Here is a 13,935-nt window from a genome sequence, read left to right on the forward strand (position 1 = left end):
CGAAGATATGGAATCTTTATCTAATCTAGATGTTACTAATATTATACGATGTGGGCAACATGTTAAGAATTGCGCGTTACAAAATGTATTGAAAATATATAACTGGTGGTTGCAAAAGAATTTTTTAAATAAAAATACGTTAACGTATTTATTATGTATTTCTTTTCCCTTCCTTTGTAATGTATGTACGTATGTACGTATGTACGTATGTATGTACGTATGTATGTACGTATGTATAAACGTGTCGCAACGTGTTCGAAATTCTTGAAAAGAGGGGGAGGATCTGCCTTCTCTCGCTTCCAGAAGTATTACGCGACAATTTACGCGGATGCAATCAGTCTTGTGATACCCGCTTGTATGAATGGCTGAAAAAATGTACTTCACTAAAGACAGTAGTACATCGTACGATGTGAAGAAGGAATATAACATGTAAGTTTCAACGTTCTATAGACAAAAAAATAACGTTTTTTAACATTATGTATGTACGGAGCATCGTGCGGTGCGTTTACTGAGCAGACGTTAGGATCTGACGAATACGGGCTACAAATTTTTGGAAATTGGAATCAACGCCCATTGAGTTACGTGGAGATCATCGCAGACACGAACTATCGCTGTCTCTCGAAACGTGGAAGAGTCTCTACGAACAGCGAGGAAATATTTACAAGCTATTTCGAAATGAATACAAAGATAATTTTATAAGCGTTGGACCGCTAACCGTCAGTGTTTGCGTGCTGAACGAAGCTACGCTCGTACGTCTCGATTCTTCATTTGTACGCATTACGATGACCGAAACGACGCTACGCCGTATGTTTGACTTTAACGGGTGTATCGATGTAATCGTTCGAACGATTAGCTCGACTCGTCGATATGGTGGATACCAAGTATACGCGATTCTCCAACATCGCATCTGAGAACATTATACGTGATAGCGACATCTTCAATGGACATCAGCTCGTCGATTGCGAACTATTAGATTAGTTTTTAATAAATATGAAAACCAGTGTAATAAGATGTGAATAAACATTTTTTTGTTCGCATTATTACGTACGTATTTTCTTTTACTTCCCATCCTTCGCAATCGACGATACTGTCACATATTCTCTTTTTAAAATATAATATAATAAAATAAGTATAATAAAACATGTTTGCATGCATGAAAATATAACGAGAGTGACAATGCGGCGGCGGCGAAAAGATGAAGAAAGAAAAAAACAGATGATAGTAGGTGATGATAGTAAGAATTTGCATCTTTATTTTTGGAGACAGAGAGGCGGCAATAAATAAGGACTGAGGTCCTTACATCAATAGCGCCGCGACCTTCCCCCTCCTAAACTGCATTACGAACATCCGCCGCGCCAACGAAAACCCCCCGCACCCCGCGAACCCGTCTAGACATTGGGTTAGAACCCGCCTTGATTTACTACTCACCTTCTAAATTTGCACAACTTGCGTTTTTTTAATCTAACTTTAAAAATAAACAAGCGTACATATTTATCTTGCAAAATAAGCATTCTTTACCACCATATAAAAAGAAAAATAAGTAAGCCAGACTCATATTATTCTCGAGAAGCGGCTCGGAGCGGACGTGTTTTCATTACAGTCCAAGTGCATCATTTTTAACTATCTCTGAAAAAAAAAAAAGTGAACAATTCTTGAGCAATTAAAAATGTCAGGACAATAAAAAAATTAGAATTTTTTTATTGAGACACATTAAATTAGAAAAATCTTATAATATTAATCAATTTGATTAGTTGATCAGTAATGTTTGTTGTATTGCTATCAATCTGTGTCTTTATGTTATTCGTATGTAATTATTATGTGCATTATGGAAAAACCGGACGACTCATTAATCTAGTACCAGGACCACTATGTTATCCAATTATTGGAAGTGTATACATAATATTTGGTTCGCGAGGTAAGTTAAAAAATGTTTTATATATTTAATTAAAATTTTATTTTAAAAATTAAAATGTTTTAAATATTTGTGATTTAAAGTTTGATGGTATATCATTCAATTAAATTATTAGTCCGTTTTTAATTTTCGATGAACATTGGAAATCATAATTGTGTTACTCGATTTATCCAGGAACGACTATAATAATTAAAATAATATTTAAATTGGCATTCAATATACTCCCAGTAAATTAATGTATAATTCCTGACTAAATTAATGTTTATATGTACACATACATGCAAATATAATATTTGTACACATTCACTTTAAAAAACATTAAGTATTTCCATCAATGTTAAAAAACATTTGCTTGTTAATTTTAAGAATTATTTAATGTTGTTAATTATTTTCTACATAATAGTATTCATTTCTCGGTTACTAAACTTTATTGAGAAATAATAGAGTATATTAAACATATCATATTTCTGTATATTTAAATTTTTTATCAATTTTTATTACAATGTTTATAAATTTATATAATATATGAACAAAAACGTTGTGTGCGTATACATATATTTTTTAGAAGTACTATGGAAGCGTTTAATCACTCTTTCTAATAAGTACTATCCCATTTTCAAAAATTGGTTATTCTTTATACCCATTGTATCCATCCGTCATCCAGATGATCTAAAGGTAATAAAATATGAACAAAATTTTATTCTCTTCTTATTATTCTTACTGTATGTATTAGAAAATAAGATAATTTTCTATTCTTTTATTTTGCAAAGATATATTTACCATAAAAATCAGACGGAATAAGAAATACAGACTACGATAACAAAAAAGATTAAACTGGCATATAATAGTCATGTTCATGACTTTAAGTTTAATTTTAACTGAATAATCTGTACTCGCAATCGTTATTCTTTTAGATTTTCAAATTGTCTATCTATTCGATCTATTTTTTTAAGTTCACATTTTAACAGATCTCATAGTGATAACTACCCATATTATATGCTTATTTTTTCTTTTCTAATTATACTAATAATTTTTTTTATTCTAACTACATCAATAGAGATCCGAACTATGATTGAAACATTGTTTTGCAACATCTAAATATTTATTAGCAGAATATTATGTAATATTCTATTAATAAATATTTAGATGCTCACAGGGAGAAATGCCAGAAATCCGAGTTCGATGTAATATTTTTTACAATAAGAATTATTTAGGATTGTAATATGTCATTCAGCATTAGGATACGTAAGAGTTTCAAGATACGTAAGAGCAGTAAATTATTAAATTATTAGTCCATTTAACTCCTGATGTTATTAGTTTAGTATAGTTTGCTGTAGATTTAAAAAAAAAATCACTTCGGTGCGCATTTTAAAGGACTACATAATATTACGTATAAATTCACATAGAATTATACAAACACTTAAGATCCTAACTGGACCGTTTAAGGCATTTATTTCCTATAGGTTGTATTTTTCACACGATTTTATACGATTCTATTACTATTAAATATTTAAATATTATGCATCGATATTTGTGTTAATTCATATAGGCTTTATTTCTTATTTCGTTTGATTTATTCTCAGAGCCTTACTTATTATTATTTGCTCGTAAAATATTGGTTAAAAATGATTGAATATTTAAAATACTTTCGAAATTAATTCATTGCAATTTTAGACGATATTAAGGAACTCCAAACATATAAAAAAGAGTTTTATTTATGATAATTTCAAACCTTGGCTCGGAAATAGTATTTTCCTTAGTGAAGGTAATGATATTAATATTAATAAGAATGCATATTATATTACTAAGTTTCGTTTTGGCTATCAAGTTTTCATTATATTGATAATAAAATAAAATAAACTAATGTAAATAAATTTAATTTAAAATTAAATTAAAAGATTGTACCTTATCGTTTATTCCAATGCTTATTTCGAATCGTCATTTCACAATTGTACATTGTGTTGTTCATGTTTTAGGGACTAAGTGGCAGTCACAGCGAAAGATATTAACTCCTACATTTCATTTTAATATACTGCAACGATTTGTTAAGATTTTCGACAAAGAAAGCAAAAACATGGTAAAGTCCTTGAACAATGCAAAAGGCGCAGTTGTAAAAGATTTAACATCATTTATTAGTGAATACACGCTGAACGCAATATGTGGTAATTATAAAATTATACTAAATTTTCTCTATAATAAATGAATATAAATTCATAACTACACAGAATTTTATCTCCATCAACGAATAAGATAAAATATAATTTTCTTTAATTCAAAATATCGATATGCACAGATATCGATGGCTGCAAAAATTACATATCGCTCGATACAGTATTATGTATTTGTGTAGCGATATTGTGATATAATGAATCCTTAAATAGCGGAAGTCATATAGTATCAACTTGTATGCACAGCAGATGCAGAGTCAAATGAGACCAAAGAATGACAGTTTTAAAACGTTTGAAAAATGATTTTTTTATTATGATAAGTAGTAAATTACTTCAAATATGTAGAAGAGTGACATAAAAACACATATTTATCATAGAAACAAATACCCATTTATTCATTTTCATCATAATTGAAAAAATAAACAATTCTAAATTCGCGGATCTCGCGAGACCCTGCGTCCGCCGGCGAAATATTAAAGTATGTGTGTGTGTGTGTGTGTGTGTGTGTGTGTGTGTGTGTGTGTGTGTGTGTGTGTGTGTGTCCGATAATGTTATTACAATATTTTCACAAACACGTTTGCAGAAACTACTATGGGCACTTCTCTAAATGATCTCGATGAGTTCCAGCAACAATATCGAAAAGCAGTTCTTCAAATGAGCGAGCTTATTATTTATAGGTAATTTATGGGCATAATAAATAATATATTTCTCATTCTATTTATACATATTTATGCCTTAATATTTTATCATATCAAGATAAATAATATTTAATGTAAAACGTCATAGTTAGTAATTAGAAATTTACACATAACACGTTATTAATTTATGCATAATAAATTATAATCATTTCAATTGTTTATATAAAAATAAATTCAGTATAAAGACGAATATATTTTTTAGTAAGATAAAATAGTTAAAGAATTATTGTGCATCTACGATTTTACATTTGTCTTTAGAATAATTTTATTATTGTTCTAAATTTTTTTTTATATAGTTGAAATTAAAATATTTTTAATTTCAACTATATGAAATCTTTATGTATACAGAGAAATTAAAGGAAGCTTTTACAAAAACGATTTTTTTAAAATAGCATGCCTATTATTTTTAATTGTATTGTAATTATTAGAGTAACAAGACAATGGCTGCAATTTGATTGGATATTCTCATTGACGCCAAAAGGCAGAGAACAAGCGAAGACTCTAAAAATATTGCATGGATTTACAGAACGAGTACGTTAAAATATTACTTAATATGGCATTAAACGTTATCTATTTTAGAAAGTTATAATAATAACTTTATATAAAGAAGTATTGCAAGATAAATGACAAGATAAATGTGTTGACAACACATTTATGTAAATCATAGAAAAAAACATTAATTTGTTGTATTTACAGATTATTGCCGAAAGAAAACTTTATCATGAACGAACTAATGGTCAATATTTGAAAAACTTTGACAATAATATATCAGTAGAAGAAGATGATGTAAAATTGACTGGAAGTACGTTATATAATCAAAAGATATTCTTTAAATTGAATATAATATTATAAATTATATTTTACGATTAAAACGATAATCTAAAAATATCATGCTTATATATTTCGATTTAGCACAAAGGAAGCAGCTTGCAATGTTGGACCTTCTCATAGCGGCACATCGTGAAGGTGTCATGACTGATTTAGAGATTAAACAGGAAGTTGACGCTATTATGTTTGGGGTATACATTTGTAATTTCTCGTCGTATTTTTAAATACAATATTTAATATACTAATGTTTATAATATGGTTATAGGGCCATGACACTATAGCGTCAAGTTTAAGCTTCATTTTAGCATTATTAGCTGAACACAAGGACATTCAGGTATTTATCGTCAAATATAAGCTGTAACTTCTATACAAAAAAATTAGTTAATTCACTAATTCCAGGAATTATTTATTAAAACTGTATCAATATATTAAACATTTCAAATACTTTTTAAGAGCGCGCGCGCGTGTGTGTGCGTGTAATGCGTGCGTGCGTGCACGCAATTCACTTTTCTATGTATCAATAAATGTTGATATACAAAACAAAAAACACATACACACGTGTACAATTCGTACATATATATAAATACATTTAAATAAGAAACGTATTTTTAATGATTAATAATACAGGATCGTGTCAGAAACGAAGTCGATATTGTTATGCAAGAGAATGAAAATAAATTAACTATGAAATTTTTGCATCAACTATCATATTTAGAAAGATGCATAAAAGAAGCTTTGCGCTTGCATAGTGTCGCATTTTTTATATCACGCGTATGTGGAGAAGATATAAAATTACGTACGTATTAAACCAAACTCTTATTATAGTTATAAATTTATTTTATTTTTAAATATATTATTCAATATCTTAGATAGCAAAGTAATGTTTCGAAAATATTGCTATTAAATGTAACTCTGTAGATATATAAGAACTAAGCAATGCAATTCCATTTCAAAAATTCAAAAATTTCTATGTTTTTATTAATTGAAAATTTAAAATTAAAATAATTATTACATTTTTCATTAAACAAATTTGTAAACACTCATTCCTGCATTAAATAGATACTCAATTTAAACATTCTTACGATGTTTTTATTTATTATTTATAAAATTTATCTTATAATATGCTTTTTAGAGTCATATTTAATACCTGCTGGCACCATCCTGCATATCGATATTCACGGAACCCACACAGATCCCAATTTTTGGCCAAATCCAGAGGTATTTGATCCTGATAGATTTTTGCCCGAGAAGAGCCAAAATCGTCACCCTTACTCATATATACCATTCAGTGCTGGACCACGTAATTGTATGGGTAAGCTATAATTTTACAAGCTATACTCTTTTATATAAAAAAATTGTAACAAATATTAAATTATAGGCCAACGATATGCTATGCTGCAAATGAAAATGATGACTGCTTCTTTGATACATAATTTCTATTTGGAACCCGTCGATTATATAAAGGATGTTCGGCTTCAGGTTGATGTCGTACTTCATCCTCAACCACTTCGTGTACGATTTGTTCCTGTTTTGCAAAATTAATACAAACAAAAACAGGAACAAATCGTTCTTTCCATATAAATACTTTTTCCGCTTTTTTTTTAAAAGCTATAAAGTAACTAGAAGTAACTATCATTTTTCCTATTTTACAAAAAATTGTGTAATAATTTGCAATATTAACTTGTTTTAAAATAATTAAATGTTAAAATGCATACAGATAACTTATCTATGAAAGAACTAACTTATTAAAAACATAAATGTAGATGTAAAATTATTATAAACATAAATGTAGATGTAGTTCATTATATCATCGGATACATATGTATACAATGAATGGATATAAATACTACTGCATATAAATACTAAATAAAAATGTGTGTAATTCGTTTCCATGAATATTATTATTTTTAAAGAAACATCATCTCAAGAAACGTCTTCTGTGTGAACTGTCATTATCGTGGCAAGCATAAGCGATATAAACAGCGTTTAATTTCGCAACTGCGTACATTTTACAAGCATTTCGACGTCACATTACACGTAGAACTTTTCCTTCGCGCGAAATCCATCGAAATGGCAATACGCACGATAATAGCACGAACTTATCTATGACAGAGATTTATTCATTTATTTGCGAATTTCTCTACGGGAAAACCCGTGACGTTGACGCGAACCGACTGCTACATGTCTGGCGGTTGATTATTTCCAAGGAAGGTGGATTCGCCGCGTTTTTTCGTATCTCTCTTTTGTATCTCTGTGCTTGAATTCGCGCGAAAACGTCTTCGTAGTCCCAGGACAAGACCTTCGGACCTCTAGAGAGAGGCGGTACGCACAACTGCATAAAAGAAACAACTTCGAGAGATTCATGCGCATGCAACATTGTCGTCCCCTTGGATTCGATAATAATTATCGACCTTGCGGCAAAAAAAAGACCCGCTAGAGAGAAATACTAATGCGAGACAATGCAGAGCGATTGATGTATATACGCTTTGTCTCGCATCGCTAACGTTCACCAATTAGCTCTCAGCGCGTGTCAATCTAGGAATTCTAAAAAGATATTCATCAAAACAATATTGATGGAAACTAAAAAATAATAAATAATACTACAAAAAAATTTTGATATTCTAACAACTAGCTTGAGCTTCCAACAAAATTATTTTCAGATTTGTATCCAACAAAATTTCAGCTCTTTCAGTAGAATTATTTTTTGGACTTCTTTGGAAAAAAATTACACTATCAATGCAATTCCTAATAAAGTGAGCGATAAGATTAATAAAACGTTGGCATAACCTTAACGGCGATAATCTTTTAATATCTTTGAAAATAAGACATAAACGGCTGTATTTAATTAACTTTATCATTTTTATTAACTTACCTTATATTATAATAAAAAATAAATATATATATATTAATTATATATAATTTAAAAAATTCACGTGGTTATCAATTTAAGAAACAAGATACAAAAAGAGCATAAAAAAACCACACCAGGTTATAATTTGTGATATTTACTTATTATTATATTAATTAAAACATTAAACGTTTCGGCCACAATCTGGCCATCTTCAGTAATACAATAGTCTTCATAAACCGCAAAATTACATTTAGTTGAAATTAAATTCAACAGTCCGTTGTTATAATAAAAATAACATGTTCTTTTTAATGTGAAGATGCTTCGTACAAAATGTTATAACGCCCATAGTCATATCAAGAAGTGTAGAACGAGAATTTCCAGATTCTGATTAAATTAAAATTATATGTCATTAATTTCTCCTAGTAGAATATAAAGAAATATAATCGTTACCTGTTTTACAACCAAAAAACTGAGCGAAGAATATCAAGTGACACTTTTTCACAATAAGACTTTATTCGTGACGTTATGTGTTGTTGTTTGTTATATCGCGAATTATACCACTATTTATACGCCTGAGTCAAACAAATTGGAAATTTCTAGAATTATTATTGAAAAGAAAGAGAAATCTTACTTAAGAAAAGGAAAATAAATATCTGGCAGACTTTCCGTGTCACTTTGTTTATTGATACCTCTTATTTGTCTTTTTATGTGTATCATTTCGGAAATTCTTCTTTTTATTAAAGATTGTTCCTTGTCTAAAACTTTTGTGTTTTCCCAATCCAACTCATGCATCTCGTTCAAACGGTGACGTGAAACCACTGAAATTTCGGAAGGTGATTTTTTTAAATCCGCTTTATGTTCTTTTATCCGAGTCTTTAATTTTCTTTTTGTTTGGCCTACATACGACGATTCACAATTTAAACAATCGATTTTGTAGACAACTCCACATTGGTCATCCCTGGACAAAGAATCTTTCCCCGTCTTAATAAATGCATTCATTTTATTCATGGGTTTATACGCTATGTTAAAATCATGAACATGTGAGAGCTTTTTGAACTTTTCCGACACTTTGCTCAAATACGGTACCACAAGAAATTTCTTTGAATTAACATTAGAATCAATTTCTTTATTACATTTTTTACTTCTATTTTGTAATGTCTTAATTCTATTTTTTATTGTTGCAAATATAAACTTTAAGGGATAACCGTTACTTAAAAGAATGCGAATTAGTTCCGTGATGTTTTTTTCTTGAAATTTAGGATGGGACAAAAATAGAATTCTGTCCAGTTGCCCAATAATAACTCCCCTTTTGTGTGTTAACGGATGATTTGAATAATAATTTAAATACCTCCCAGAATTGGTAGGTTTTTTGTACATATCAAGATGATGTTTCCTTCTTGTTTAATTAATTTAACGTCTAGGAAATTTATGCCATTTTTATCGCCACGGTCAACGGTGAATTTAAGCCTTTCATGATATGAATTAAATAATTCCAGAACTTCCTCAACCTTTTCCTCATGTATGGCTAATACAATGTCATCCACGTAACGAAAATAAAACGATGCCTTAATGTTATTCTTGGTAATAATTTCGTGTTCTAAATCTTGTAAAACAATATTTGCCAGTATCGGAGACAAAGGAGAACCCATGGGCAAGCCAAAAATTTGTTCAAAAATTTTTTTGTCAAAGATGAAAAATGTAGAATCAATAATGATTGTGATTGCCCTGATGAACTCTTGCAGAGTTAGAAATTATTACCAAGAATAACATTAAGGCATCGTTTTATTTTCGTAGCGGCGAGAAAAATGTATGGGTTGAGAAAGCGAAAGAGATAGTCTGCGATTGAAATATAATACCTTGCCGGGAAAATCTCTTATGCGTCATCTTTAGATATCGAAGATTATTCATTATTAATTGCTCGCGTGTGGAATGCGCAAGTAATCAATATCGATGATGATATTCATTTAATCGATGAATTTTTCTGCTCTAGAGGAATAATCGCACGAGCTTTCGCAGAAAGTAGTACGAGCGAATATATCAGCGAGAACGTGAAACTATACACTGAGAGAAAAATTAATTACAGTTATCATGTAATTTGTCATTTTCGGTAATAATTATTTTTTGACACACAACACAGAACTATAAATACAATTATTATTGGTAACATTGTAGCAGTAATAATTAAAATGAAGCTTCTAAACATAATTATTTTACTAAGCAAAATGCAATTATATAGTCACAAACACCAAATACTTTTTTCTCAGTCTGAGAATACGTTTTTATTTCAGGCAATTTAAAATAATTTTCACCCTTTCCCGTAAATTGTAATTTATGCAAAATTAGATTCTGACAGCTGCAAATTTTTTTTACAGTGACATTAACTCTTCATTTTTCGACAATACTTTACGTCCTTTCTCAAAACAAAAAAGAAGATATGAGTGATTTTATTACTTTGTACGTTTGCCAGATTTTCGTTCTATTAGAAAAAAACAGTATCAAAATAGGATTCTCAAGAGAAACGTTAGACGACCTACTTTGATTATATTTAAGCAAACGTCGCCTGAAGTACCGTAAATCTCGGCAAAATTGATAAAAGCAGGTTTTAGACACACCGTTTCTCTCTCTCTCTCTCTCTCTCTCTCTCTCTCTCTCTCCCCCCTCCTCCTCCTCCTCCTCCTCCTTTTCATTCAACCTCGCTTTGTAACTCAAACAGCGATGTACAGTTACTTGGCCTGACTGTTTCTCTCACTTCAAATGTGTGAGCATACTATACACGCGTGATACATGTACACATGCATGCATCCATGCATGAACAAACTCATTTTATAAATGTTCGCAGAATACTCATACTAAGGACACCAAATACTCACACTTGTTTTAACGGGAGCAAGACAGTTTAGATGGTATTCCCTTTCAATGGAAATTTCAATGACCCACAATGAAAAGTTTACAAGAAACTCTAAATTCTATGAAGTAGTAATTTAACACCACAGCGGAGAAAAAAATATAAAATTGTTTAAAATGATTTTTCCTATAATCTATTTACATTATTGTAATCTATTTATATTATCAAAACTTTGGATCATTTTTTTTTAAGTTTAATCAATTTTATTTACTAGCATTCTAAATGTACAAAAATTTATATTGGCTCAACCATAAAATTTATTCCAAGAGTGCATGTTAAAAAATAAAAATTGATATTTTTAATAAAATAAATAAATAAAATAAAACTTTGTGTTTTTAAACATTATAGAGTGCTCTAAATTTTTGAGTGGTATAAATATTATAGATGTTATAATAAATTATCTTTTTTTCATAAAAAAATCATGAGATAATTATACTTTAAATAAATTTTCAAAAATTTATTTACGATATACTATCGTAATTACTCGTCTGCGGTGAGATGTAATACTCGGCTGTAATCTTCGATAAGTACGCTTATCTTACGCTCGCACTTCATACGCAACTTCGATTTGTATCTTCAATAGTCATTTCATTGTAATCTATCATCAATGCGTAATTATCATGACATCCTTCTTATGAAAAAAACGCGGCATACTTTACCAACATGTATTTAATATACCGAACAATTTTTTTTCAAAATCATTTCTCTGGAAGAATTACGGAATCCCGTATTAATTGAAACCTTCATTCCGCAACTTAAACTTTTATTTTCGCAAGGCATCTTCTTTTCTTTTTCGCCCTCTAAATAACTATACGATTACTATGCGTTTATTTATCGAAATTTAATTATCGAAATATTTTATAATATAATGCTGAACTTAAACTATAATGCTGCACAAAAACATTTTGCTGAAAGATCTAAAATTTTGCTAGATATTAATCTGGAAATAATTTTGTTAGGCTATCAAAATAATTATATTAGAAATTCAAAAATGATGAGCAATGCTGCAAACAATTTTGATATTCTAGCAATCAGTTTGAGTTTCGAACAAAATTATTTTGATGATTCAACAAAATTTCCAATAAAATTTTAGATCTTGCAACAAATTAGTCCTTTCCGTATAAGATTATTACCACTACGTATTTCAATGTTACAATCGAAGTTCCTGTATTGTACATTATTATTGACCTGTCTGACTGATTTTGACTTAAAGTGGATTATTGTAGAAAAAAAAGAGGAATTTAAGCAGAAAATCTACATAAAACGTTATTAATATTATTTACACCTTTTTGTCATTTCAATTACCAAAATCGGCTGTGTTTTAACATCTTGCTTTGTGAAGTTGAATAGTTGAACACAGACATTGATTTCTACGATAATCTTTATTTCAAAGAACAATATATTTCTGAATAAATCTGAAGGATTAGTAAAATATGTACAAACCTTTTTTTGATTCTGATTCATTTTTTGATAACTCACAGAGTATATTATACGTCGTGTTTCGCACGCCTCTCGACTGATCGATTCGCATAAGTCGCTTTTTTAAGTTTCTGCGTCGACAATATTCGCTCCGCCGCGCCGTATCTTCGTGGGCGAAGACGCGCGGACGAAGATGCACTGGGAGGCACGTTGCACACGGCCGAGTGGCCCCGGGCGTTTTCCGCGACGCACAATTACCGATGACAAGACGACGGTGTGGGCGTAGCGCGTCTTTCACCCAACGGATCGCGATGCGTGGTCGCCCATGCGCGGGATAGCACCTTCACTCACTCGAAATTTGTCAACGTCCCTCGCGCTCGCTCGCGCAATTCGCAATATCGCATTTAATTCCCTCGCCACGGGCGATTAGAGGTGCTGCGCAACCAGGAGGCACCTGCTCGCCGAGACACTACGAGCTTGCAATACGAATAAAAGAGAGGAAATTATTCTCTCCGACTACAGTCGACGATTCTTCACGATACGTAAACGTTAATCTTCTCGCCATAAATGCGCATCCAGCTGAGATCGAGAACTTTATGATAAGCGCAAGAAAGATTTTGACAGCCGCGCGATTAAGGCTCCTAGGTAAGAATTTGTTTTATATGTCATAAAATTCACAAATTTATTGACAATCATATACTTTCTTCTGTTTTTAGGAAATATTGCGATTTGTCTTATGTAACATAAAATAATCTTATTTTTTAAAAAACAAAGGAAAAAGAGAGCTACGAGCCAAAAATTATTATATAAAATGAAACGATAATATATGATAATAAATGAAATAATAATATAGAATGTAAAAAATTAATAAAAGAAACAGAAATGTTTTAAGTTAAAAATTTGATATAGAAAACTAGCAGACGTTTCGATCGCGATCGTATCATTTTCTTATTTTTATTCTCCATGTTTCAAAAGAATGCCAAGTATTCAAAACTCAATCAATCTTGGTGAACTTTTTTTTTAATGCGCGTTAAAACATTATCTTTCACAAAATACTTATTACAACATTGTGCGACAACATTTTTCATACATGAAAAACTCAAACTCTTTTCTGTGAAAGTAGAGATGAAATCCAATATCGCCATGTGTTTAAT

The 13,935-nt window shown here is 30.3% G+C and overlaps 1 protein-coding gene across 1 annotated transcript; it reads left to right on the plus strand.

The window, feature by feature from the left end:
• The first annotated feature begins 1,549 nt into the window (after window positions 1-1,549).
• Window positions 1,550-10,888, plus strand: LOC105153259 (cytochrome P450 4C1). The gene is made up of 12 exons (XM_087412245.1): window positions 1,550-1,915; window positions 2,478-2,587; window positions 3,587-3,677; window positions 3,889-4,074; window positions 4,664-4,757; window positions 5,207-5,309; window positions 5,475-5,580; window positions 5,691-5,797; window positions 5,872-5,940; window positions 6,234-6,402; window positions 6,739-6,918; window positions 6,985-10,888. Exons 1-12 carry the CDS (start codon window positions 1,762-1,764, stop codon window positions 7,146-7,148), a joined length of 1,533 nt encoding a protein of 510 aa, XP_087268371.1. The 5' UTR covers window positions 1,550-1,761; the 3' UTR covers window positions 7,149-10,888.
• The last annotated feature ends 3,047 nt before the right edge of the window (window positions 10,889-13,935 follow it).

Source organism: Acromyrmex echinatior, chromosome 12, assembly GCF_024713525.1.
Source record: "Acromyrmex echinatior isolate Ae372 chromosome 12, ASM2471352v2, whole genome shotgun sequence".
Taxonomy (NCBI): domain Eukaryota; kingdom Metazoa; phylum Arthropoda; class Insecta; order Hymenoptera; family Formicidae; genus Acromyrmex; species Acromyrmex echinatior.

Coding starts and splice junctions, on each gene's coding strand:
- LOC105153259 (XM_087412245.1), top strand. CDS start 1,762: ATGTTTGTTGTATTGCTATCAATCTGTGTCTTTATGTTATTCGTATGT. Junction 4,758..5,206: donor AGCGAGCTTATTATTTATAG/GTAATTTATGGG, acceptor TGTAATTATTAG/AGTAACAAGACAATGGCTGC. Junction 5,310..5,474: donor TGCATGGATTTACAGAACGA/GTACGTTAAAAT, acceptor TTGTATTTACAG/ATTATTGCCGAAAGAAAACT.